Source organism: Amblyomma mixtum, chromosome 1 (genome assembly GCF_055824585.1).
Source record: "Amblyomma mixtum isolate Tamu chromosome 1, ASM5582458v1, whole genome shotgun sequence".
NCBI lineage: Eukaryota > Metazoa > Arthropoda > Arachnida > Ixodida > Ixodidae > Amblyomma > Amblyomma mixtum.
The window spans coordinates 195,857,074-195,884,170 of NC_143012.1; the positions used below are offsets into that span (position 1 = coordinate 195,857,074).

The window sequence follows — 27,097 nt, forward strand, 5'->3', positions numbered from 1 at the left end:
AGCGTTCGCGTAGTTTATATACGACGGTTTTATAGACAACGTAAGCGGCAGCTGCAGCGAAACAGGTTTTTCCTCCTTCCACCGGGACACCACCAGGCTTCACCAGAACACATGACTTTTTCGCTGTAACCCACCTAGTGCTAGCAGACGAAAAGAAAGGGGGATTGCCCTCTCTCCCCTTTTCCACCCGCAACCCGTGGGAAATATCGCGCACTAACCTCGTCACTGTAACGGACCTTTCTACAGACGCGTAAAGGGAACCGAAAGTGTGATATCTGTAATGTTATGGAATCCGCAGTCCTCTCAATTTTACTTCTGATAACAAAATAATTTGAAGCATCAGCTATATAAAGTTCTTGGAACCAACATTATTAAAACAAAACGAACAACTAAACAAGAAAGCGAATAAAGATTAAGCATTCAACATCGGTCGCCAATACACGCGAGCGAAACAGTTTATTTTTGGCGTTCAGTGCTGAGCGTTCGTATATAAACGAACGCTTTATCCCTGCGGCTTTACAGGAGGCGTGTTGGACGACCTGCTTCGAACCATCGCGCATGCTCTCAGTGCCTGTGCTCCGTATCAAGCCACAGCCCCCCTTGTTATTATTACCCGGCTCAGTTCCCCAGCTCTTTATGTCGACAGACACCAATGCATGCACTCGGCGCCACAGAGAGAGTGACGCAATCTTTGCCAGTACTGAGTTAGGTAAAAAAGAAGTAAATAAATAATTGCGAGAAGAGAGCGGCAGCAAAAAGGAAGAAAAGCGCACGGGGTTGCTTTTTAAAAGGAGCGTCCGTGGCTCCCTCTGCCGGGTAGTCCAGCGCGCGCGGGTATCTCGTTTCTTCCGGCAGTGAAAGTTTTCCGCATGCTCGGGCCGCCCGCATTAACGAGCTCTCCGCGCTGGGCGCGCACATGTAAACAAGGTGGACGCCCTCCCAGCGCGCGCGCGCTCGCCCGGCGCGCCGTGTTTCCACATCTTTGCCCCCGTAGTCTCTCAATATAAATGGTAAGGAGGGGGGGAGCGACCGCCGCAACAGCAGCAAAAGCGGCAGCGGGTTTATCTGCCGCGATGTTGTTGGACTCGAAGAAGACGCGGCATGCGTGTCTGCAATCTCGAAGATCTCATCGGGAGAGCGTGTTTAGTTTAAAGTTATAACGAACTGAGGACGACGTGCTCGCGCGCGCAAGGGAAAGTGGTGTTTTAAAACGCGTTTCACCAGCGGCGGTTTCATTTTCGACGAAAAACAAAACTTGAGTCGAAGTGGACACGCTGCAGGCTACACTAACTTTAACGAGCTGTATCCAGCTGTCTGCTAACACGGATGACGGAGGCAATAAGTAAAGCGAAGAAATGCGAAGACGGAAAGAAGTTGTGCAAGAAGTGATCGAAGAGTGGAGCCACCGGTCCGAGGGAAAGGATTCAAACAGAACACGCGTTTTCTGTGGCGGAGAACGAATACAACGCTCCCGAAGCAAACGAAGCGCTGAAATGAGAGGGAAACCGATCGTGTCATTGTTGATGCGAAAAAGCACGTGCACGGCACGCCTCAACGCACAGCTTTTGCTTGCCACTTGTGTAGAAAGTTCACTTGGTGCTGGGGACGCGTTCACGTACTTCGTGTGCTTCTAAAGACTATCTATTAACACTGCCTTCGTTGGAAGGTCGGGACTGATACTGGTTTTACTACCACGCAACGCGCCCTCCCAGCGAGAAATTGAAAATACGACATTGACGGTGATGATGTTAGTGAAAAAAAAAGTGCTAAAGAAAGCAACAGTTTAATGTGGGCTTTGCAGGACGCAGAAGTGAGTTGCCGCGTACAGCGACCTACGGGATATCCAAGTGTTGCACTTTCTTTTATGTGAAGACTAGACATTTAGTCCCTTTGCTGAATTGTATACCTACCTTCATGTACGTATTTAAACGTCGAGGACAGCATTCTATACAGGCATTACGTAAGTAATTGCACATATATGGGGACGTCGTCCGTTTTGTGTCTAAAGCGCGTCGCTTATATCCACTAGAGACTTCTCCTTGACTGCAGTAGTGTTTGGGAGGATATGTCAGAACCATTGGGACGGTGTTGTTTAATACTCACACGTTACCAGCGGGCGTATTCCGAAACATAGGTGTTATGCTGCCGATATGCTGCACGGGAAACAGCATCTGTTTCATAGCCAGTTAACTCTGGCCTATTGGAGTTCGTCGCGACGCTTTTGTAGCGAAAGCTACATTGGCCACGAACTTGCGATTTCGCTGTGGCGGTGCTCCGAGGAGGCACAGACAGCGACCTTGAGCCGTTGCCTAGCAACCGCCGCAGCTGGCCGACGCCGCGCCATCTGGCATGACGTCACACCGCGCGCCTCGCCGCGGAGCCGCCGTTTGGTTATGACGTCACACCGCTTGCCTCGTCGTTGCGCTCACCTCCGCTCGCTTCGTCAGCTGTGTCGCATGCTTTCGCTACGCATATCCTGGCATAGCCGAGCTAAGCCGCTGCCAATTTTTTGGCGGGTTTGCTGGGGCCGATAAGCTTAGATGCGGCCTTTTCTCCAGCGCGTTATTCCATTTGCTTTTTGATTGCGCGTGCAGGCAGGTCACGCACTGACGTCTGCTTCGCCAGTTCTGCGCCTCAAACCGAAGCCTAGGGGCAACCGAGACAGGACCGCTGGAAATTCGCGCTAGACACCAACTGCTTCATTCCAGCGCAAAGTGCGTTGGCTCCACTAGCGTAACGGGAACGCTCGCAATTATGAACCGGACAATTATCTCACGCCAGGTGGTGGGAACAACACCGCCCGGTCGGTTCGTTTCGACTGGCTTTCCTGGACTGACAGTGCTCTTCGCGCTCCTAAAGTAAAAAAAAAAACGGTCAGTACCAGCCCCGTAAAAAAATAAAAAAGAAGAAAACGTAAAAATGAGGGAACGCAAAGCATGCGCGCTGTGTGTTGGGGCATAGCTGGCGAGGTGAATTAGGTGAAATTCGCCAAACACATAGGGACCTGCTGCGGAGCTCATGAATTGCAGTAAATTTTGCTGAGCGCAAATAAGCACAAGTGCGTGACTTCAGCATTCAGTTACTGTTAACAAAGTCGTCATTCTCTTATTTATTCCCACACATATTCGCAGTACTTCAGAACCTAATTATCTGCAAATATACAACGAGAGCAGAAGAGATAATCAGCTATTATTCACCGGCATCTGAATCCTAGTGCTCTTGCACTGCTCGTTCATCGCCATCACCGTTCTCACCGCGAACTTCGAGCATTTCGTGATTCCGTACGCAATGCGCGTTACTGTATAGCTTACGCTTGTCCTAATGTACTGTTAGTTGATCAGCCGGACGAGGGGTGTTGATATCGAGAGGTGAACGGTACTATTCCCGAATGAATCACGCAATGACTTTTGGGCTTCGACCGCTTTCCACCTGATTACTGCCGACGAAGTGTTTCTCGACAAGGCTCTCCGACAACTTGGCGGCGCAAGCCGGTTTTGACGCCATCTGTGAGCATTTCAGAGACATGATGCGGACATTTACAGAACGAATGCAGCTGCTTATCGCATTCTCCCCCTAATAAAAATGGTCTATAGACAATCTGTAGACTTCTTATTGACTCTATTGACTTCCTATAGATATTGCTTTTTGTCTATTCATAGTCTATAGACTGCCTATAGACAAAAGGCTACTAAAAGTGTATGGCCATAAATCTACAGATTGTCTATGACTGTCTATGGCATTTGTATTGCCTATAGACTGTTCTCTAGTATTTCTCTATAGACAGTCAGATTTATAGACAGCAGTCTATAGACACTCTATAGACTGCCTAAAACTCGTCAACAAGATTGTAATGACCACCTTACACACCGGCCACGGCCGGTCTCGACGCGCTCGCTCGCTCGAGAGGAAGAGAGCGCGCGCGTCGAGACCGGCCATGCTTCGGCCTATGGCGGGATCGGATACCTTTAAGAAGCGCGCTGTTTTTTATGCTACTTTTCATAAAGTTTTTCGTACTTCGTGCTATTTTAGGCAAGAAATTAAACAGATGTGAGTTCGAATAGCTGTGCAACCGCCACTCATACCTTTCGATTTCGACAAAACGAATTTTGTACTACGAACAGTTGCGTAGACAAGCGCGAAAATAAATTTGATGTAGTAGTGAAGGCATTAGGGTGCTTGCTTCATGGTGATACACTCCTCGGTTGTTTGCCCCTATCGTAGCCAGAGGGGAGATCGCTTATGGTTATATTTCCTCGCCCCCCGGCAGCCGGCGGCCAGTTATGCTAATTGCGGATTCCCAAATACGAATTCCAGATTCGCGATGACCTCACGCGTCGGAAACAAATTTACGCCGCTCGGCGATGATCTTCGCAGAAACGCTCAAGCATGGAGACCGTCAGCGTCCTTGCATGTCCAGGCATCATTACGATTAACCGCCTCGAGGCATGAAGACGCTGGCATTCGTTCTTTTGCATTGGGGCTTTAATTTCGCGGCTTTGAACTCGATGTGACCTGCACACGCTTAAGCTGGAAATAGGGGGGGGGGGGGGGGGGGGGGGCAGGTTCACAAGTGCGCCCTCTGGCCGCGGATAAATGCATTACGACGTCACTAACCTCGACCCTTGGAGGGCGCATCACGAGACGTCCAAATACATCTGCGCATCTGCGGTATAGCATCTGCTAATCAATGTAAGCTCGATGAGACTAAAACTTATTTGCACTAAGACGCAAGAGTTAATGAGCTCGTGTGTGTTAATGAGCAGAGCCGCTCCTCCTCTCTATGCAGGTTTCGCCAGATGTTGATTGGTGCAGAGCGTCATAGATATTTCAGTCAAAGTTGTAGCTGCCTTTCTGTTTTCGCAAACGCAGAATCTTACAAATGTACCGCTATGTGCTTTTACGTTGGCGAATGGTCAAGGTAGTTGCGAAACAAACAATGTTTAGCATTCAAAATTGTAGGCTTAACAGACGGCGTTTCACTTTGCGCTTATCTCTCTGCTCGCGGCCACATTCCTGGATTAAAAGGCCATCGGCGCCCTTCGGCTCTTTGTGGCACCTTTAGCGGCTGTTTACGAACAGCGCTCCGCGGCCCAGACACGAAAAGATGCAGGTCACCAACCTCTTGTCGCCAGCGGACACCTTCCTTCTTGCAATACATATTTAACGATTCATGTTGCAACCTCTGAGCCTCTTCGGATCCTGAAAGATTATTTCTCCCGGGTGAAAAAACGCGTAAACTTTCTTTCGTACTGGCCTCGGATACCCTTTTAACGCTCGCGCACAATTTCCGAGACAGCCAACCCCGTCAAAAGACACCGCGTAGAACTCAAGAAGGCTTACGTAACGCTCGAGTCGCCATTTAAAAGTTACAGACTAAGCTTAAGGTGAATCACCGAACAACGAAAGCAGATCGAGAAGGACGATGCCGTGAAACTGACCGAGCCATAGCCATTGTGAACAAAGTGGAGACCCTGGCCGCAATGCCGGCTGTGACCGGTACGAGCAACAATCCTGCTTACGTGTAACCTAAATACATCGATAAACATGCTCTTCCAAGGGAGTTTTTGTGCAATATGGTCTGAGAAAAAAACGGACGCTGGCAAGTACACAGCCTAACTCGATTAGTCGAGCTTTAATCCTTTCTGTGGCTCCTTGGAGCCCTGATCATAAACTTCATGGCGAGACTTAACGCCCGCGCGATAAACCCCATCAATATACAAAGCTCGAGTTATTACGCAATCTTTCGATAACTCCTCTCACTCCGGGGAGTGCTTTCTTCGATTGCCGGCTTTTGAAGCCGCAAGAATGGCATACACGGTCTTGAAGAAAGCGTACACAAGTCCTCGAGCCCGTGCATTATGGACAAAACAAATCATGTTCCGCTTGATCGCCCGCGCATGAACTCCCCTGGAGTGCCGGTTCCCAGCCGTTTAAATAATACAGACCGCGAGAGACAGGCCTAGCCGTAACTATGCAAGCAGAAATACGGACAATGCCGGCGCGATGCAGGAACTGGTTAGGTGGCCATACCGGTAATCTCCTCGACCATTCGCTAAGCCTGAGTGTCGGCGCGGCTTCCCAGTCTCTTTCGCGGCCTTCGATCTACTCACCGGCTTAAAGACGTCTCTAAAGGTCAAATTAACCGAAGTGCTCCGCAGTGCGCCGGCCGCGACGGTGGGCTGCGCGGCTTCGGCGTCCAAGGTAAAGCCAGGTAGAGAGCGCGTCCGTACTTTCCGCAGTCGGCGCATAACTCTTTTATTGATCCGCGCGCCCTTGTGGCCGGAAGACCACGTAACCGGGATGCACTGCTAACCCGGTGAAGGAACCTGGGAAAGGGGCGTAAAACTGCTGGGACTGGCCGCGGAGGCCATGCGGCGACGAGGTAATAGGATCTCGGAGGCAGCGGGACGCTGCTGAGTCACGCGCACCGTGTCGGCGCGTGCCCCTTAAGAGGATTTCGGACGCACTTTACGATCGGCCCCCACGAGTCCAGCAGCTCATAAAATGGGGCTCGTTAAAAGGCGACTTAGCGTCACGCGCCGGTAATAAAGTGAAGGCGCACCGTAGGCTTGGTATGGGACATCCGCCTGCTCCCCTTCCATCTCTGCACGCGGATGTCGTGAATCAAAATCGAGAGGAAGTATCTCAAAATCTGGGGACGCACGGGGTCCAGCGTCAACAAAAACAACAACGAAAAAGTTGGCCGAAAGCAACCGAGACTGGGATTGCCAAGGCATAAAATGAGGCCTTGCATAAGCTGTGTGGAGCCAGGCAGGTCGATTTCGCTTTCACTTTTTTTTAAGCATATGTGACATGTTTTTCGCCGAAGTCATTGCACCGTAATCCTTTCTTGGTTCCCTAAGAGACACACATCGGTCGTTGTGCAACTGTGTCGTGTGCTATGCGAGCTAAATAGAGCTGCAAGAGGGCACCAGTATCCTTCGTAAGCTCGGATGATGCAATTCTCGAGAAATATCGCGGACGCTGCTGGATCGCTTCACCCCCAAGTATGTCCTCAAAGCGGTGGAACCAGCAGTCGAACCTACCGGCTTCTTTCGTTTGAGCGACGCACGTAAATGCAGGGGTGAATGAACTCAAGGCCTTCCAGTAAACAACACGGCTTCCGTGAGCCGACCTGTTCCCCCGTTTTCAACGTGCCTCCAATACTCCAATAAGCCCGTTCTATAGCTGCAGGTTATTGAAGCACCTTTGAAGTGGACTCCCAGTCTCATGCTCGCCAGATCAGCTGCAGAATATTTCACTGTGAAGCCACAGTGCTTTAAACACATTTGCACACTTCGGTTGCCGTCTATGCGTGGCTCTGTACGCTCTTGATCGCTTTTCTTGCAACATGCACATGGACATTGTCCACATACGTTCCTCTCCCGCATGCATGTACAAACTGCCCCATAAGAGGGGGCTTATTTAGAGCGTTCCGTTTTTCTTTGCCCCGTTGTCAATCTGTCCTCCCATTATACGTATACTGATACCTCCTGTGGCACGGCGGGCTTGGCTCACCTTTGATATGGTCCATAAGCACCTTGCTCTGTCCGCCATTTTTGTGCCCCTCGTCTGGCGATTACGTCGCGATTTCCGCTTCTGAAGCAACAACTACGGCCGCAGTGTATACAGTATGTTCTTCACCCATTACACAGCGTCTGAATTTTCCCACGTGACCGATAGTGCATTCTTCGCGGGGGGTGGCAGGGGCTCTTGGCACAGCCTTCACAGGATATACACCCTGAAAGTCGGCACCCAGTATTGGAGCACGTCAGGCGACCTCCACATCTTGCGAGGAAAGCAACTGGAACGCAAATGACAAATGATACGGGAAGATACTTGTTTCCTGCTCTCTTTTAACCGCGTTTTCAACGAGAGAAAGTAGGCGAGGAGGCTTCCGACGCATACCTTTCCTGCATTTTTAACTTTTTCTTCAACGATAGCGTTGGCGCGCGCATCATTTCGGGCAACGCGGCAGTAATGCTGTAATGCATGCGACGGGTTCTTTTCGAGTATCGTTCGAGTGTCGCGGTCATTTCGGTTGCTGAGCCAAGGGTTCTCTGACCGCGTAAAAAAGTTCAGTGGGCGGATAAGGGGCTTTCTAGCACTGCATATTCGCCGGTCGTTCTCTCTTGTTTCTGTCATTTACATTCCGATGCAACCAACAACCAGAACAGGTCACGCTGGAGAGGGAACCTACGTGCCCGCGGCGCCACCGTTCCCTCGGTCGGTTTCCCTCGCATCACTTTCACTTTCACTGTGCCCTGCGCATCTATTTCCTCGGCTACCGAAGCGAAAAGAAGAAAACTCGCTATCAGAGGCGACTTCTCAGAGAGAGCAGTCGCCACGCAAGGCCCTTACATACGCAAGAGGAAAACAAACGAGTCGTTATCGCCGCTTCGCGCAAATAAAATGAAAGCCTTTCACTTTCTAGATCGCTCGCTTTCCCGAGAAAGACCTCTTTCGGCCTTCGCCGCCTGCCACCTCCGTTTAAGGGTTGACGTTCAGCGCCAGCCCGCGGCGACTGGGGGAACTAAGGGCGCCGCGCGAATGCACTCAAAGCCCCTCATAGCGTCTTCGTCGAAGGGTTTCCGATAAGCACCGGTGGAAGATGCTGCGCACGCGTGCCGTCGATTGACATTTGATAACCTCCAACGCCGCCAGATGGGGGTGCGGCCGCGGATGCTGCGGTTTTGCGCGCGTCTGTATGTAGGGTTAGAGGGGGCAAAATGGGCGTGGTGGTTTTGTGGGTTTTTCCGCGAGATCCGTCTGGAGTGGAGCTAGTGTAACGCACGATGCGTGCTTCGTACCTCTTTGTCGCCCTCGCGTGATGTAGAGGTTGAATTGGAACATTTGTCCCGCTTGTGGTCGTTGAAGGAGTGCTGCGAGCTCAGCACTCGTTCTGCTTACAAGTGGCATTAGCATCACCAGAGCGATTTTTCCTGCCTTTAAGATGCCGCGTGAGTGATAGTGAATATTGTAAGATAGAATGAACTCTTACAAAAATAAAATTGCTTTATGCGTACTTATTTTATACCTGAAATTCCTCATACACTGTCTATAACACTTTACTTGACAGACGTAGGCTTTTGCTGTAAACTCTATAGACTGTGCATAAGCAAATCCTAGAGGACAGTCCGCAGGCAATACAAATTCTATAAACAGTCTAAAGACAATGTACAGATTTACGGCCATGCACTTTTAGTAGACTTTTGCCTTTAGTCAGTCTATAGACTGTGAATATGCAAAAAAGTAATATCTATAGGAAGGCAATAGAGTCTATAAGAAGTCTATAGGCTGTCCATAGAAAACTTTTATAAGGGAAGAGCCAACTGCATCAGCACTTCCTTTTTTCTTCCTCTTTTTTGGAAGATGGGCCACTGTCCTTTCTTAGAGACAATTTGATTATGCGAGAATTGCGCTTTTAGATATTAACAATTCTAGACTCAGAACCATTTCCGCGTTGTTACGCATATAGATAGAATCGTGTTATTGCTTCCCTTCGTGATGAAGGCGGTTAATATCAGGGACGCTTGCCACACTGGTGTTGGTCTGCAGAAAAGAGTCGCCACTAAAGCATGTTCTAGAAGCGAGCAGATCTTCTGGGCATGTCCTCGGTAAACCACTGACAGTGCTACAGTAAACATAAGACCTGTCTCATCACTATTTCGACCACATTCGTAACGGTAGCGAAAAGTGTCTCTTTTGCATTCTGCCTTGTTAACTACAACCACAGCTTGAAAGGCATGCATATGGTCTTGCCTGGTAACACATGACGAAATGCTGCGATTTTCGAAGGTTCGAAATTTCGTTCCAGGCTTCAAGGACTAATCGTCACGACACCGATCAAAGTATCGCCTTATCATCTTTGTAATCCAAAAAAGCGATCAGGCGGCGTCACTGGAGATCTTAACAAAATTTAGACTAATGCGGAAGCTCTGCCTCACTAATTCTGGCCAGCCAAGTTACAAAACGAAATCCCCCTCCCCCCTCTATACTGAAAGCAAAACAACAAAACGGAAACAAGAAAAACAAAAAAAATGCTTGAGTGAAGAAAGCGGAAGTTACAACCTGGCGCAACAAAGTCAGCAAGGTTGCCCCTGCGGGAAGGGAGAAAGGGGAGGGGAGGTGGCAGGATGTCAGCTGCAAAGGAAAACGCTGCAGGCAATGAAGGAGCAATGACTCTTTGAAATGGAACGCTCGGGAGCCCAGACACTACACCTATCCGCACAAGACGCTGCGCGAAACGGGGAGCACTGGATCGCAATGCCTTGCACGACAAGCAGGAAGCATCGGAGAGCGGGGCTCTGAGTGTGTGGAGAGAGCGTATCTGCCCATAGCCATCTTCCGCGTATTCGAATCGGCGAGTCTGTCAGCGGGCGCCGTGTCGCAAGCCCGCTACGCCTCTGACCGGCGCGCTCACGATCTTCGCGATGACGGCAGGCCTTTGGCAGCATGACATAAATGTCGCCGTATACCTTCCGTGTGGCCCCCGTCAGACCGAAGTTCGGTGCAGCGCTGCCGATGAAGGAGAAGTAGGGGCAAGACGAAGTTACGGCAGCGAACGAATGTGCGCCACACATACCGGCAGTGCACGGTTCCGTAACAGTCTAAATGAAGCGGCTTATTAAGCGATGATGTGTCCCAATGTGCGCTATGGATCTTACATTCTCCCAATTTAAGCATGTCCGTAGCGTAAAGTGGCCAGCAAAGAGTCCATATGGGAAAGTTTACAGCTCACCACGTTAAAAATGGCAGCAGCAAACAGTTTGAGGATGTAAGGACACGAATGCACAGCACAAGACAGATATTAGTGTGGGCTTAAAAAAATAAATAAGAAAAAAGTGCCCTGCCCGCACACAGCACAAGACAGCAGGAAGAGAAGCGATGTGGTTAAATATATGACTGAATTATCCACCTGTTGTTCGCGGCATGCGTTTTTTTTTTTTTTCTCGCCATGCGAGTACCGAGCTTCTCAGCACCTTTGAATTAACTGAACGCAGTGGAATGTGCGGTACGCCACAGGAGAGACAGGTCGCACGTGTCTGCATGGTCAGCAACATCAGCTTCACTCATCACAACTGGCTGACCAGTGCTGGTGCTGGCGCAGTCATGCTTTCGCTTCGTCTCTTGAGAGCTTAGACCAGGCTTACAAACACTCACTCACACTTTGTACATTCTAACATTCTTAGAAGGCGGTCTGCTGCCATGAACTGATAAATAAATAAACATCGTCCCTTCTCTTGTACTGTAGCCGCATAAACGTCGCCTAACAAATCTCAGAGACTTTTAAGATAGCAAGCAAGCTCTTTGATTAGTGCAGCGGTGATATCCAGAGGTTGTAAGCGCCACCGCACCGCAGCTGTGGTCCAGGGCTGACCTTGCGAGCGTTTCAAGGGCGCTTGCAAGGCGCGGCCTTCAGCGTATACTGCATAGCAATCAGCTCGCACACTCGAGCGTAAGCAGCTATATATGCGGCCGTATGCATATGCCACTAAATTCACTCGCGTAGGACCGGAAGCGGCCCTCTGTACACCCTGGGCTTTTTCAGCGCTGCGCACGACTAGGCGGAGACAGAAGGAGCATGACTTTTGGCACGCCGGCATCCCTCCGGACATATCTCGGCGCCCCTGTGAAGCCGTGTTCTGAATACAAGACGCCGGAGCAGTGCGCGCGCGCCAGGCCGGTTTTTTCGGGCGCTCGACCCGCCTCTTCGAGAGGAACGAGATAACGGATGCCGGAAAAACACAGCGCGGCTGAATGGAGCGAAATATATGGTACGACGTAAGCGCGCCCCGCGAGAAAGTGCTCGGCTCGTGTGGCGACAACGAGCGTTCTCCTCCTGCATACTGCGCCGTCGGGCCGCCTTGTGAACAAGCTCCGTCGTGGCCTTCTCCACCGGTTCGGGCTCACCGGCTATAGCGGCCAGCACCGTGATGACACCGGGGCAACGCTCTGAACACGCTGCGACAGCGTGTTAACGTTATGGTTTGGCTTTGGGCGCTGACTAGACGCGTTCAGAACTTCAGATATACAGCAGCTAAGGCCACATAGCGCCGGGAAGGCCGTGACATAACGAATGCACCCAGACCGGCCACGTAGTCGTGGCTTCAAAGGTGCCTGCCGACTTCTACCGGCCGTGCGAGAGATAAAGTAACGTTAAACAAACGAAAGCGCTGCGTTTAAGATGGCGTCGCGTCGGTTTCTGTGGGGCTTTGGAAGTGCTGACTGGACGTCGCTTTGGGCGCTATGTGAACTGAATCACTGCTGATGCCATTCGATACCACCGGCGAACGAGAAGGAATTGAAGGGCGCTGACCGCGAGCTGTGCGCCTGTTCGTGCATTGCGTCCACAGAGCGGGCATATCCGACAGGAGAAGTAACTGTGTGAAGTAACTTAGTGCGAACTAGCGCATTGTGTGCAGGGAGTCTGCTAAACGCCATTTGTAACTAACTCCAAGACAAGCTTTGCGCTTCGACAAAACTTTGGACAGCAATGTGGCGATATTAGCGAGAGTGTTCAGGGAAGTCTTCGTTAAGTCTCTGTACACCGCTCTTTTTTAAAATGCTCGAGATCCACGCTGCGCATCAAGTTGGCGCGCTAATTTAGGAAGGCCAGAACTGTATACTCTGTCTGGCACCCTATATAACACGATAAATCAAGAGTGAGTGCCACAGAAAAAAAGAATTAGCTGTCATTAAGTACCACTAAAATAAATTTGACCTATTTGCCTCTATAAACGTCGACAAGATGGTGAGTTCGGCTAACTTCTGTTAAAAATGGCCAGTCTGTGGGCTTCCACGCCTGGAATATATAGTTGACGACTGAACAGTAATACAGTGTTCGTCCATGTGTGGCGCGCCCGGTAAATAGCGACATTAATTTCGAGCAGCAAGACGAGGGTCAGTGGCCTTACAGCCCCGATAAACATGAAAGCAAATGAGAGGGACAGAGACGAGAAACACGGGACAACAGCCGCAGTGTACTGCAGAAGCCTCAGGGGTCCCAGCAATCAAATTCGGCCAACCGGCGACGCATTCGGATGATGAATTGGGAGCTGGGGTTTCCCGAGTCACTCCTTCTTCACAGTCTCCGGATCCTGTTCGTGACGCATCGATCGAGTTATCGAGAACGAAGGCGCGAGAATAAAGGGTTAGAGAGCGTGCAGAGGGCGCCACGTGCAGTTTTCGCCTCTGCGCGCACTGAGCCACGAGCCAGTCGTGACTTCCGAGGCTTCCCTGTTCACCCCTGCACTCAGCTTCACTTGGGCTCACAGTGTGGTTCGACACACTAATGCCATGCGATGAGGGCACCGCAAACACAGAAACTCCGTGCCGGCTGTCAACTAACCACCAGTTAGTAGGTCGTCAGGGCCTCTATACTTACATCGCCAGCGCTGCTACCACAGATCACGGAAGCTTAATTGCGAAGATTACATCGAGTTCTGCCCAGCTATTAGTTAGTTAGCGTTGTGTAATGACTACATTAGGAACCCAGCGGTCTACGCAGAGAGTCGTGTTCCAGGCATGCACCCGGTGCCAAAGAGCCCGGCTGTCCGCTTCAACGCACACCTAAAGTCACGACGAAAGAGGACCGAGTCGGCCAGCAGTTTTTCGCAACACTGCACGCTCTGGTCATCTCGCCTTGGGAAAAGGAGCGCGTGACACGTCAATTGGTCCCCGGGCCCCATCGCTCAAGCTAACGAGCATAGCAGGACGGCTGGGCCGACGTAATGAATTGGCCCCGGCCGGGCGCCAGCGATGGCGCGCCCCGAAGGTGGAAACTTTGGGCTGGAGAGGAGAGGGGAGAGGGAAAGAGGGGTCGGATGTTGAGCGCGGGTGTTGGGCCAGCGATGGACACCTATAGCTGATGTATGGTGACCGTTTAGAGTAGCCCTTGGTGGTGGCAGTACGCGGCGCGGTTTCCTCTTAGTGAAAGGAGAGCTCCCTCTTAGCGAAGACGCATGGGCCGAGCTCAATTAACGACACCCACGTTCGGCCATGGTCCCTCCCATTTATGTGCTGCGTATAAGAGTCTCTGCGGACAAGATACGCGGGAGGTCTTCATTTGGAGCGTGCTTCTTGTTGTGGCTTCTCTCCCCCTCCCCCACTTTTTGGGGCTAATTATTCCGCACGCGCTGCTGTGTGTTATTCAACCGCCGTCGGATTGGCGGTTGCGCCAATCGAAGGGGCACTTTATCATTTTGTATCGACCTTATAGACGGGTAGGTTGTCGCACTCGCTTTCACCGAATCCTAGAACGCGGGGTACCTAATTATACCCCAGGGAAAGAAAGAGAAAAGGTCGCGCGGTAGTTATTCCACACCCTTCTTGTTTTGTCCGTTGATAGTGTGTGAATTCTGCACCGACAGACTATAGCATTCCATTCGTGGTGGTTGGCTCGACAAGTGTGGGGTTTCGTGTTGTGAAGTTGACCTTGGTAGTGGCTACATTGAACGAACATTCTCGGTGCAGATTCGCCTCAGCACTCGCGGTTACCCGTATCTGCTCGCTGGTTCAGTCAGGGTTTTTCGTGACAGATTTGAGCGAAGTGGTCACAGTGGCAGATATTCGGATGGGAATTATCATAACCACCTAGTCATTAATTAGCCAGGTAATATGATTTCTAGCAAAACGACAGCCGAAAGTCGACACTTAAAAAAGCAAAGAATGGTTATTAATTGCGGCCTGTTCAGCCCTGCATTATCACCTCTAGCTTGAGGAATTGAGTGAAAGCTTGCATAGATATTTCGCGACCTCGGTCACATGTGCCCAGGGCGACTGAAGGTGCAGATTATAACTCTGTATGCGTAGAGCCCGCACATGGATCACAGTGGGCGAAGTGAGAAAGATTGCGGACTTACGTGGCCGATTTGTTTCTTGATTTCCTCGGTCCTAGGGTCCCGCATCGGGTTGTCGAAGCCGCAGAGGCCGATCCTGTGGAAACAAACGAAGGAACGAGTCACGTAGCGTCCTTAAGCTGTGACTCCAGTGAGTGCACACAAACTGCTCTACCATTAATACTCCGTTACGAATGGTCTCTAAGAAACGCTCCGAAGATATAATGTGGTTGCCTGTCGCGTGGCAGCGTGACAGTATAGCTGTTTTTACTGTTTTTAGCTGCGTTCTCATCGAACAAGAAACCAGCGCGAGTCATCTGTCGGTACGCAATGCTTGTCCGCAAAGACCACGTTACCCAGGCTGTTCATCCACGTGACATGATTTGACACTTGTGTCTAAAACATGTTCGTCGCTCTCCTTCGAAACGAAGCAGCGCTTCCACAAACTGCGGCAGATTCGCGATGGAAACTTTTAATGATCTTACAGTGACCCGTGGAGAACTCCATACCCAGGATGGCTCGCCCGACAAGAGAAATCTTTACGCCGCATGATTGTATCACAATTCTTGAAATGTTCGGCGTGAGGGCGGCTCATCTGAGCAGTTAGCGATAAACTAGCGTGGAACCAATAGTATGCAAGGTAATTTTGTAAAATCTCGAGTAGTATAAGGTGTAAGGTATTCCTAATTTCCAAACATCAGTTTAAGATGTGTTACAACACTTCAGCGTTGTGTCGACACTGAGTGACAGAGTCCTAATCAGAGGAGAGGCCTTTGTCCTGCAGTGACCGTAACTAAGTGAATGATGATGATGATGATGATGACTATTGGTGCTATTGATGTCATCCGGTCTTATAGGTAAGCCGAAAGAAAGGATAAAACGGGCCAACTAAAGGCCAAGTCGGGCCAGATATATTATCCAAGTGTGATAAATATGCAAAAATCAATCACTCAATCAACCACTCAATCAATTAATCAATCAATCAGTCAGTCAATCAATCAATCAAACTCGAAATTTTTGCAAGGTGCTGCATGATATTCACATTTAACCTGTGCCACTGAAATAAAACGCATAAAACTGGAACCGAATGGAACTGACATTCACGCGGGGAGAACTTTATCGTCGACTAACGCGCTGGATTAAGCGTTTCGTTTCTATCACGCAACTGTGCAGCCAAGCCTACCGTCTTATGCTTTAAGTTGCAGCGAAGACTGAGGCCGCCAGACTGACGCTGGCATTAAGAGGGTTTTGCAGTGCTTTAGTGCTATGAGGACGATGGTATAGCTATGGCGGTTTCTCTTCCAAGCGTGCAGCAGGAACTTCGACTGGACGAGTCCGTGGTCTCATCCATGAGGCAAGTACAGCAGCTGCCCATTGTTAGAGAGAATATTTCAGCCCTTTGAGATAGTTGGCACGAGACTTCCTTGGAACTAATAGCCTGCACATTAGTGCACTGCGCGGGCTCGGGCCAGCCCGAAAGCCCGGGCCCGGCCCGGCCCGCGGGCCGGGTCGGGCCGGGACATGACTTGTTTTGACGGGCCTGGGCCGGGCCCGGGCCTGAAGTTGCGGGCCCGGGCCGGGCTCGGGCTTAAAGCTGTGGGCCCGAGCCGGGCTTGGGTCCATACAGAAATGGCTGGTGTCCGACTTTTCATTCAGCATTGCAGAGTGAAGTACACAAATACGGCATTGAAGCAGCCACACGGTGAGCTTTGAGTTATAGTACGCGCCGAGAAAGAAACTAAGCTTTATTCATTGACTTATTTATTTCCTTATTTCCATGCCGCGGTGCAGTAAGAGTAAAATTCAATTGGCCTTAATTGGCTATGAGTTATGGCTATGGCTTTGAGCTATGAGTTATAGTACGCGCCGAGAAAAGAACTAAGCTTTATTCATTGGCATATTTATTTTTGTATTTCCATGCCGCGGTGCAGTAAGAGTAAAATTGAACCGGCCTTAATTGGCCATTGATTGTTCGTAATCCCAAAACATACCTATACACTATTAGAAATGCATTTGAGAAGAACATATTAGTTTAGAACGCTTATAGTTTTCAAAACACACACCGTGAAATACTCAAGCCTTTTAGCTTGTCGTTTCTGCTGGAAGGCGACCAGTTCGGCTATGAGCTCAACCTGTGAGATCGTGTTCACTAAAAAAATGTCATCGTACTGCTTGCTAGGTAGCTTTAATAGTTTTACTTCGCGGGTGGCAGAATATAACTGATTAAAATCATGGGGGAACGCAAAGTATATTTCTACGCGTGTATGCAGCCCTTTTTATTTAGCTCTCGGAACTTCCGAGTTTATCCTTGCCCACCTACACGAGATCTCTCTCCAAAAGACAGGTCTGGCGAGCACTACTCTTAATCACTTCCATCTGGGCTCAAAAGAACCAACTTTCTGCAAGCCAAACTGTGGTTTCAGAACCTTTGTCGGTCAGTTCCTTATCGGTCTAGTAGCAGTCTACTTGCTCAGAGTGAGCAGTACACCTCAAGCGTTACTCTGAAACGGGCCGTGTCAAGCTCGGGCTGGGCCTCACTGCGAGATTCACGGGCCGGGCCGGGCCGGGCTCGCTAGAGCGATAATTTAGCGGGCCCGGGCCGGGCCCGGGCTTGAAGCCGCGGGCCTGGGCCGGGCCCGGGCTTGAGGTCTCGGGCCCGGGCCGCGCTGGGGCCTCAGATTGAGGCCCGTGCAGTGCTCTACTGCACATTCGCATTTTTTGTTTGCTTTTGAAATTAAGCTGCCGGAGCTGGGTACTCCGGTCACTCATCCTGAGCCTCGGCAGCGAAAGCGCTCAGAGTGCATTGCTCTCTGCCACGGCCCATCCCTGGATGCGCACAGCATGCGACTAATCGCGCATACATCGCGCGCTGTTCGGCGGGAGCACGGATTTGAGCCAGCTTTCAGGGCCTGGTAAAAAATAATCGCGCAGAGAGCGGATTACGAAAGGCAAGGCTGCTATACACCCTCTCCGGAAGCGTGGATGAACAAGGCATCTTTCGGAAGGTTGGGGGGGGGGGGGGGGGGGGGGTCGAGGAAGCGCTAGTCCAAGAAGTAACGTGGACGCCGCAACAAGAAGCCAATCTGACGGGACGACGACACCTAGTGTTACGTGCCGTGCGCGCCACAGGCACTACCCCTGTAACCACTGAACTCTGCGAGAGGAGCATGCATCTTAGACTTGGCGAATGCATGAGAGATGTAGGAGAGTTGGCATGCATCTATATACGTATACTGAGGCATGCACACGACGACCACACGCGCGCCGCGATGGAAGATGGCGCGGGCCGGGCCCGCGCGTCTTGACGCGGCGTACATGATCTACTTAAGAGTGAAGGCCGTGAAGAGGAAGCTGAGGCTGCGTCCGGGGGGAAGGAACTGGCCGCTGGCGACGACACTGCAGGAACGCCGCTGGGCAACGGCGAGGAAAGCGACGGGAATATAGAGAGCGAAAGATCGCCACGGGAATTACGAGGGCGACATAAACAAGATGAAGCAACGGAGTGCGCGGCAGATGCAAGGGCTTATATCGCATGGCGGAGGTGAAAGTGACGGAGAGCCACGTTGCTAGCCGTTCCAGCCGGCGTCGGTACGGGAGGGAAGCGTCAATCATAGAAAGAAGAAGAAAACACGCTGCCACAGAAGTAGCTAGTGCCGAGAGAAACAAAAGCGAAAATGAATAGCGTGGAGGGATGAACAGGGAAGAGAGAGTGACTGAACATTCGAGAGGGAGGTGACGATGGCGTACGGGTGAACGGGCTCGAGCGCGCTCTCATCCCGGCTTGTGGTTCTCGCTGCGGTGGAGGTGGAAAGTAATGCAACAGGCCCGCAACGCCGAAGCAAGCACAACAGCACGCCCCAAACCGGAGGAACGGCGGCCAAGCGGGCTGCAGGCTGGTCCGCTGGCGCGCCATCCGACAGGAGCCCCGGAGAAAAGTGAAAGTGACGGAGCTGGATTGGCCCCTCCGTGGAAGAGCGCGGCGTTGGCGGCAGCTTCTGCCGGCGGTCAAGCACCTCGGCGTGCGGCCGCGCGGTCTGCATGCGGCCGCACGGCGCTTATTAAATAATTCGCGCGTCGGACCACAGAGAGAGGAGAAGAAGGGACGCACGTCCACCGAGGGACGTGCGCGATGCGGCTTCGATACGCGGCAACCGGGCCCTGCATCGCCTCCCCCTCCGGCTCAGCGGGGCGGCGGTAGAGTTCGTGTGAGGCATGCAATGTGGAGATGGCACAGTAATGACGAAATATAAAAGGGCCTGCCGAAACAGCGGGTTGGGTATTACGGGCTCGAGCAAGACGCGCGGGGTGTCCAAATGAGCAATCAGCGCGGCGGGCGCCCGAGCCCACCTTTGAAGCGAGGCTCCTCCGAGTCGCTGTTCGCAGTCAGTGGCGGATGTAAATGGAAATTTCAAGGTTTACCCCCCTGAAACGCCGTACGAGGGGGGCGAGAGTAGAATACCCCGCGGCGAGCAGTGAGGGTTCGCGGGGTATAACTGACGTAGAGGAGTCGTTCGGTGGTTGCCAGAGTGTTAGAAGCGAGGACTGTTGCGTCTTCCTCGTATTTGTAAGCGCAAACCGACCGAGCCGAGAATCTCATCGCTAGTGCCGGGATCAATGAACTTAACGACCGCCCGCGAGAGCTCAGCGGTTGATAAAAATAATACCCCCCCCCCCCCCTCCATTCAAGCGCCGTCATGAAAGAACGCCGATTCTACGCATTGAAACAAAACCGTTGTAGCGGAATGTTTGTTCCCCCAGGCCGCGCTGTGTTTGAAAGCTTGAAGCAGAGTGATGGGCACATGTACCCGTGTTGGACTCCGAGGGTGTTACCTGGCTTCAAATACAGATTACTTGAAAACGAAACAGAACATCTTATCAGTGGAGAAGTGTTTAAGTATGGAAATATATGTTTAAATCGTTACTCTGAACTTAGAGAAACTCTGGACCTACAGATAACTTTTTATTTTAGTTTCACTTGCTGATGTAGCGTGCATTACTATAGGTGTGATATATGGCCACATTACTAAAGCCGTTTGAATAGTTTTCACTGATAAAATCAATCTCAGTTGTGAACATCAATGCAACTGATGCTCAGAATGCAACTGCGGGCACGGTTGTGTCGTGGGTGCTCCCTTGCAGCAATGTGCGGACAGAGCTCGCATTTCAAGCAAAAATACTCCCCTCTCTCTGAGCTGTTCCGCAGACAATTTTTTTTACGTTTGTCTACAGCCTGTGGGAAAGAAAGACTTGGATTTGGATCCGCCCGCGTATAAAAGCTAAAAGAAAATAGCAGAAAGCAAGAACATCACCACTCTCCAAAAGGCAACAGGAATAATAGGTGGCGTAACTCGGTATGCGACGACAACCTCGATAGCCAAAGTTAGTCAAAAAGAAATAAAACTAGAAAAGCAATTCATAGAGAAATCAAAGCGAGAGAGAGATTTTTTCCGAGGGGGGGGGGGGGGGGGGCAAAAGAACATTCCGCAGTGACCGAGACATTCACTTTCACCCCTTCTCGGCAGGCGACGCGCAGATCACGGCGAGGTTATAAGAGGCACCCCCAACGAATAGGTACAACGCCGCGACCGGCGACAAGATAACAATATGTTTCGCAAATGCGCGCCTCGGATGTACACTGTAGCGTAGCCACGGGGTGCGAACTATTCGTGGCTATTGATTTCGCTCTGCGACAGTGGTGGTGAGACGCAAAGGAGCGCAGACATCCTGCGCTAGCCAGCAGAGGCACGGGGGCCGAGAGGTGTGCAGATGCAAGGTGTGGATGATTACAGGATGCAAGCGGGCCGACTGCCAAAGACGAATCGTCAGTTATCGGCGTTGTCTTCGACGGCGGTGTCGACTATGACGGGCGGCGTATGACAGCCCCCTTCGAAGGTGACTTCTAGGGGCGGTGCTGCGCACGCTCACTCAACTACCGACTCCGCGCGGTCAGTGGTCCTACAGCTCCTGCCCTTAGCGGCAAGGGCTGCCCAGTCTGTTTCTGCGTTTGCATATTTTCATGAGAATCACGCGACGGCAAGCGAATCTAAGCATTCACGTCAGCAGTGAAATGCCACTGCGCTTTATGCGCAAGGTTACGAGAATGTTGGTCACATACAGCAACAAAAGGCACTAAGTGCGCCCAGTGCACGGCAGCTCCTTTGTGGCATTTTAGTCTTAGCTTAGCCAGGGAAGACGCTACGCGTCGGAGGCTTGCAGTTTAATCATGCTCCGAACAATATGAAATAATGTACTGTCGCCGACCTGGCAGTATCAGCTTGCAACGCCTGTCTGTAAGAACACCCATGCCAACTTTCGTTCGCGCATGGCGCTTCGTGAATCCCGTAAAGAAAAACGGTAAAACTCTCAATACGGTCTTAGAACACGGTGGCCCTATCAGTAAGGGGACAGGAGATTAGCGGTGCGCTGCACAGTAACGTCACTCGGGCTGTGGTTTTGCGCATGCGCACTGTCGCTTCGCTGTTCGCCTATCCCCCAATCGATAGAGTCCCCTATTTCAAAACTCCTTAATGTCTTGAGGTTACCAGCCGCGGTGGCTCAGTGGCTACAGCGCTCGGCTGCTGACCCGAAAGACGCGGGTTCGATCCCGGCTGCGGCGGCTGAATTTCAATGAAGGCGAAATTCTAGACGCTCGTGTACCGAGCGATGTCAGTGAGTACCACAGGTGGTCGAAATTTCCGGAGCCCTCTCCGGAGCGTCCCTCATAGCTTGAGTTGCTTCGGGACGTTAAACCCCAATAAACCAAAACCAAACCATGTCTTGAGGGTATTCACCGTCCTCACGTATCCAAAGTTAGGACTGCCATACATGTCACCAAGAGCCTCACTGCACGGCTTAGGAAAACACTTTTGGCTTCTTTGCTTTTAACAATGACTGTACATTTGGAGACCCAACAGACCCGCGACAACGAGAAGCCGACCAAAAGGTATCCTTTCCAGCATGCGAAGAATATATGCCCTCGTTCCAATAGACATTTGATCAATAGTCCTATCGCCGATAATCACAGAATCGTGCAATTAACGTGTACGAGCTCCTTACAAGCGCAAGACAGCGTCCAGAAGCGGACGATGTGGGCGCGGGCTAGCAACAGGGGCGTTCATCAGATTCATTTGGGCTCCTCAACTGCGCCCTGATTTGCCCAGTCCTCACCGCTTCCCGCCCAGGCGAGCTTACGCTCTCGCAAGCTGATGTAGGTCGATGACGAAGTGTCTATCAAGCTTTATACCATGAGACACCTACCCGCGGCTATAAATCTTCGCTCCCCAGAAAACGGCGGCACACACGGGCAACACAGTTAATCACGCAGAAGAGCAAACAGCGCATGTGCGCAGACGCGTGACGAGGAACATCGCCTGCCCAATAGCTGCGCAGCTCCAAACGATCTATTGAAGGTGGATAGAGCGCGTTCCACATAAGTGTGATCGACCCCTGGAGAGGACCGTTCGGAATGGTAGGACCATGGTATGCAAAATGATGCGGGGTCGTGTGCAAGCTGTGCTGGCGATTTCGAGGACGTAATTTATATTCGCGCACGGCAATAGCGAGTTCACGCCAAACTATTGAAGATCACGCTTCTGCGTCGTCCTTGCCGACCCGTGGCGAGTTGGGGCAATGGCGCGCGAGACTTGAATAAGTAATAAATGAAAGCTTCAGAGGTTTCTTTGACCTTATTGCGTCAGTTCAAAAGGGCAACTGATTGTCGGGCTCGACGAGCGAACTTATGCGCTGCGTTAGTAAAGATGTTGCTACATGTATAGCTGGCTCACTCGCGCAAAAAAAAATAAAAATACGGCGGAAGCGAGTGTCACAATTTTCGTGCTCAGTTATGACCTTCCTGGATTGACATTCTCTGTGAGGAGAGGAGTAGCGTTTTTCCAAACAGCTACAGCTTTCGGCAAGACTTTCGTCCTTCCATAATAAATATACTTCACTGCTTCACTAGTGAATCGATTTTTGGAAACATGTCGGCCAGAACTGTGCTAACGAACTTTTTACAGATGCAGGCTATCAGGTTTGCGGCTGGAAGAATTAATGGTTAATTGTACGTGCTATTCAACGTTGACGTTTATATAATCGATGGACAGGGATTACATAATCACTGCACACAAATTGTGAATTGTCTATTTAGTGTTGTGACGTGTGAAAACGCCCACCTTATATGCGAGAAACACCTTCGCTGTCATGTATGCATATTGCATTGCACTACTGTGCGTGCCCTGTGTTTAACATGCAGGGTCAATCTTCAACTGACGCTCGTTTTCAGTGTGAGACAACGCAGGTCCCGTGCCACGAGCATCTCAGAACTTAACTCAACATGCCCGGTCTTCAGCCATATCTGCGATAAGTTCCCGATAATGGAAATAGATTTGGTGTAGCCAGGTTTTCTAAGGTAGCCGAAATCTTCTGTAACACATTTAATTAAAAAGTGCAGGGTACAGCTTGTGTTCAGTGTAACCTTGCGTGTAATAGTAATAATTGCCAAAACTGACGTTGCTTCTAGAGTGGTAAACAGCGACGTCACGATCAATGTATTCATATCATTTTGCTATGTCGTGCTGCTAAACTAAAAGATAAGCCGACACCACAGACGACACTTTGATTTTCCTCTGACGCTGTTGTTCTGCCATACGATTCCGTTTGTACAACTGCCTCTTTCTGGTACCAATCTTATGGTTTGGTTAATGGTTTAAGGGGCTTTAACGTCCCAAAGCAAACTCAGGCTGTGAGGGACCCTGTAGTGAAGGGCTTCGGAAATTTTGACCACCTGAGGTTCTTTAACGTGCACTGACATTGCACAGCACACGGGCCTCTAGAATTTCCATAGAATTTCTCCTCCATCGAGAAACCCAATGGCAGTCGGTATGACTGTCAACAGTCGAAAGGCATGCAGAGAGGATCAAGCTGCGACAGTTAACATTCGCGAGATAAACATTTCGGAGCCGTACACTGTAGCGATTGCATTCACGAATCATCACTTCATCTCTCAGTCACTAGTCGGTGTTGCCGTTAACACCAGAAACGGAGCCGACTGCTCGCCAGACTGTAAGACCTTATGTCTTAGCCGCATAAGTATTACTAGAGGAAGCGTCTAAAGAGACAACCTTCAGAAGAATCGTTGCAAAATACGGCAGGTTTTGTTACGTTATGTTACGTTATGTTATGTTATGTTATGTTATGTTATGTTATGTTATGTTATGTTATGTTATGTTATGTTATGTTATGTTATGTTATGTTATGTTATGTTATGTTATGTTATCTTATGTTATGTTATGTTATGTTATGTTATGTTATGTTATGTTAACCTCTACTCTACTTTTTCTTCTCGCGTGTTGTTTCCAGAGAGTGCAGCCTCAGTAAGGGAAGAGCTTATTTCTCCAGACAATTTACTGTCTTTGCGCCTTCAACAGCAAACAGGCACACTGAATACCTTATCGTTCCTGGCTCAGCACTGACCAGTTGATGCAAGTAGAAAACAGACTTGATAAACGCGGGCGGAAAGCTGAGCAGCAATGGCGACACGTAGGGTGTCACGCTGTGGGCGGTGTCGCCAGCTATGAAGAACGCGTAAATGTCATACCTGTATCCGTCGAAGCCCTCGTTGGAGCCGTTGATGGTGAGCACGGATGCGCGGGCGTACGCCTTGGCGACGCGCCGGTTGCGCTCCATGCAGATGATCTTGGCCCATATCTCGTCGTCGATCTGGCCCCACTTGTTGAGAACCTCCTGGATGTGGTCCTGCACAGCGCGTGGGAATGAAAGAGAGAGAGTGAGTGTGTTATACGGCGAGAAAGAGAGTCATATAACTCATTAAGCACTCAACAACAAGATAGCCGTGCCAAAGAAGCAGGCCTTGCGTTGTTATTTTACCAAACGAAAACACTCAACACATAAGCCACAGAAACACAAGAAAAACAAAGACCCGAGCCCAATCTCCGACTGTGCATGATACGCCGCCGACAGATGGTAAGCGATGATTGTCTACATAGCGCTTATGCTGTATGGTCTATAAACGATCCGAAGGGCTGAATAGTGCCATTACCGAACTGACGTGGGCTTGGCAGACATGTTTAATGAAGAGCGAAAAATACAAACTGAATAATCCGAAATGAGGTGGCAGACACGCAAGCGAATGCGCACTACGCCTCGCAGTGCGGATTTCGTAGCGCGTAGTGAAGGATAGGCTTATAAAATCTAGACAGTACTGTCACTCGACCTTGTTCAAGCTGAGGGCCGAAACCTAACGGCACATGTTGAACGAAACGGAGGAACACCAGACGCATGGTGCAAGAAGGTGTGCACAGCCCGTCGTGCTCTGCGGAGCACGTTCCAAGAATACGCAGTCAAACGATGCAGCAAAACTGGAGCAACTCAAGACACGTGCCTGGGGTCAGCGGCTGAATTGTTAAACAGACGCACCAGGCAAAGCCACTGGAACATTGGTGCGCCCGTCGCCAGCAGTCCGCTCTCGAACGCGTTCAACTTCGCAGTGCTTTCTATTCCAGTGCAGGCCCCGTGGGGGTGTGTCTGCCAGCGGAGAGCCTCAGTAGACAGCGCGACTGAATAACCCGTAAATCAAGGTGCACATCGCGAAGCCGTCGCACAGCCGTTCCATTGTGCGGCTAAATTGCAGCGCCAGACGTGAAGTGAAAGCGCTTCATTGTTGCACTCCTCGCGATTTCGGCATTTTTATTCGAACTTTTCATGGCTCCCGCTGAAGACAGAGATAAGGCAAAATGAGAAATAAGGCGCGCCGGCGACAGTTGCCGCAGCGGCCCCACAAAGGTCGACGCGAGAAGCGGTTGGGAGGGCTCTATCCTGAGCGGCACCCATCGTAAATGACAGGAGCCGGAGCGCCCTAGCTGTTTCTTCTTTTTTACTCAATTTGGCTTTGTGCAGTCAATGTCGGCGAACAACCTCTGCGGACTCATCTTTCTAGGGTGCGTACACCACGCGAGGTCCAAGAAGAAAGGCAGTTCGAGAAGACGAATGCGTAGGCCTATAAACCGACGTACCCGTCGGCCTCGCCAAAGCCCGCCGCTTTCGTGAGGCCCGCAGAAGACCTCGCGAGCATCGTTCCATTAGCGGTCGATATACAGCTTGCTCTGCTCTGCTCTACGGTTCCTCGTTTGACCCCTTTGAGGGGTCCTCTCAAATTGCGGGTTGTTGTTGATGTCTACTAGACGCATGCCTTGTGCGTACGGGGCACCGATTTCTTCTTATAGCTGGCTCCTGCCCTCCCATAGCTTCCATAGCGTCGCATGCCACTTGCCTGCCTTTCATCCTTCTACCCTGCTCGCTTATAAAGAACGCCCCGTTTGGCTGGTACTAACACTGCTTTTCGTTTTTCTTACTACGGGGGAGGAGCGGAGGGGGAGGGGGCGGTCGGCGCGTGGGGATAAATATGGCGGGAGGGCTCCCACGTCCATGTTGATGACTTGGTACGCGCCAGGCGTAGCGCTCCCATAAAATCTTTCTGCCGCTGAAACGAAGACGCGAACTGCGTGATCTATACTGTGCGCGCAAAGTGCTTCCCGCGGACTTGTGACAGCCGCGAAAGCCCGGTCAATTATCAGCATTCTCGTCCACGTCACTTGCCATGTGTTGCAGGCTCTTGCTGCTTGCTGATGTACTTTTTTTTTTTTCAACGTCACCCGCTTCATTCGCTGTTCATACAGGTATTACGGGAGAGAACGGCTTGCATAACGGCCTTTGCCGATCCACGAAGTCTGACGCCTACGCGGTATTCAAGGTCACTGACTCCAGAAGGTGTGTACGCGCCCTTCGCACAATAGGTCGTCAGAAGTACCCGACGCATGCGCATAATGTGTAGTGTGAAACAGATGGAAGAAATACGAGCAGGCAAGGTTGCGGTGTTCATAACGCCTTCATTCAAGGTTTGGTTTGGTTTATGGGGTTTAACGTCCCAAAGCGACTCAGGCTAAGAGAGACGCCGTAGTGGAGGGCTCCGGAAATTTCGACCACCTGGGGTTCTTTCACGTGCACTGACATCGCACAGCACACCGGCCTCTATAATTTCTCCTCCGAAGAAATTCAGCCGCCGCGGCCGGGATCGGACCCGTGTCTTTCGGGTCAACAGCCGAGCACCATTACCACTGAGCCACTGCGGCGGCCGCCTTCATTCAAGGATCAAACAAAGAAAGCAAAGCTGCTCTCTGCATGTAGGAGAGGAAGTGGATTTTTAAAAACAAAGTGGGAATATAACGGAAACAATTACTATA

General features: G+C 50.8%; 1 protein-coding gene across 3 annotated transcripts in view; it reads right to left on the reverse strand.

The window, feature by feature from the left end:
• The window catches only part of exp (expansion), a 302,399-nt gene that overhangs the window by 31,446 nt on the left and 243,856 nt on the right, over window positions 1–27,097 (reverse strand). For all 3 annotated transcript variants that reach the window (XM_089561691.1, XM_089561675.1, XM_089561684.1), the window contains exons 3-4: window positions 24,436–24,593; window positions 14,865–14,937 (exon numbers count right to left, since the gene is read on the reverse strand). In XM_089561691.1, the coding sequence (XP_089417817.1) occupies window positions 14,865–14,937; window positions 24,436–24,593 (231 nt within the window). The remainder of the gene's footprint in view (window positions 1–14,864; window positions 14,938–24,435; window positions 24,594–27,097) is intronic.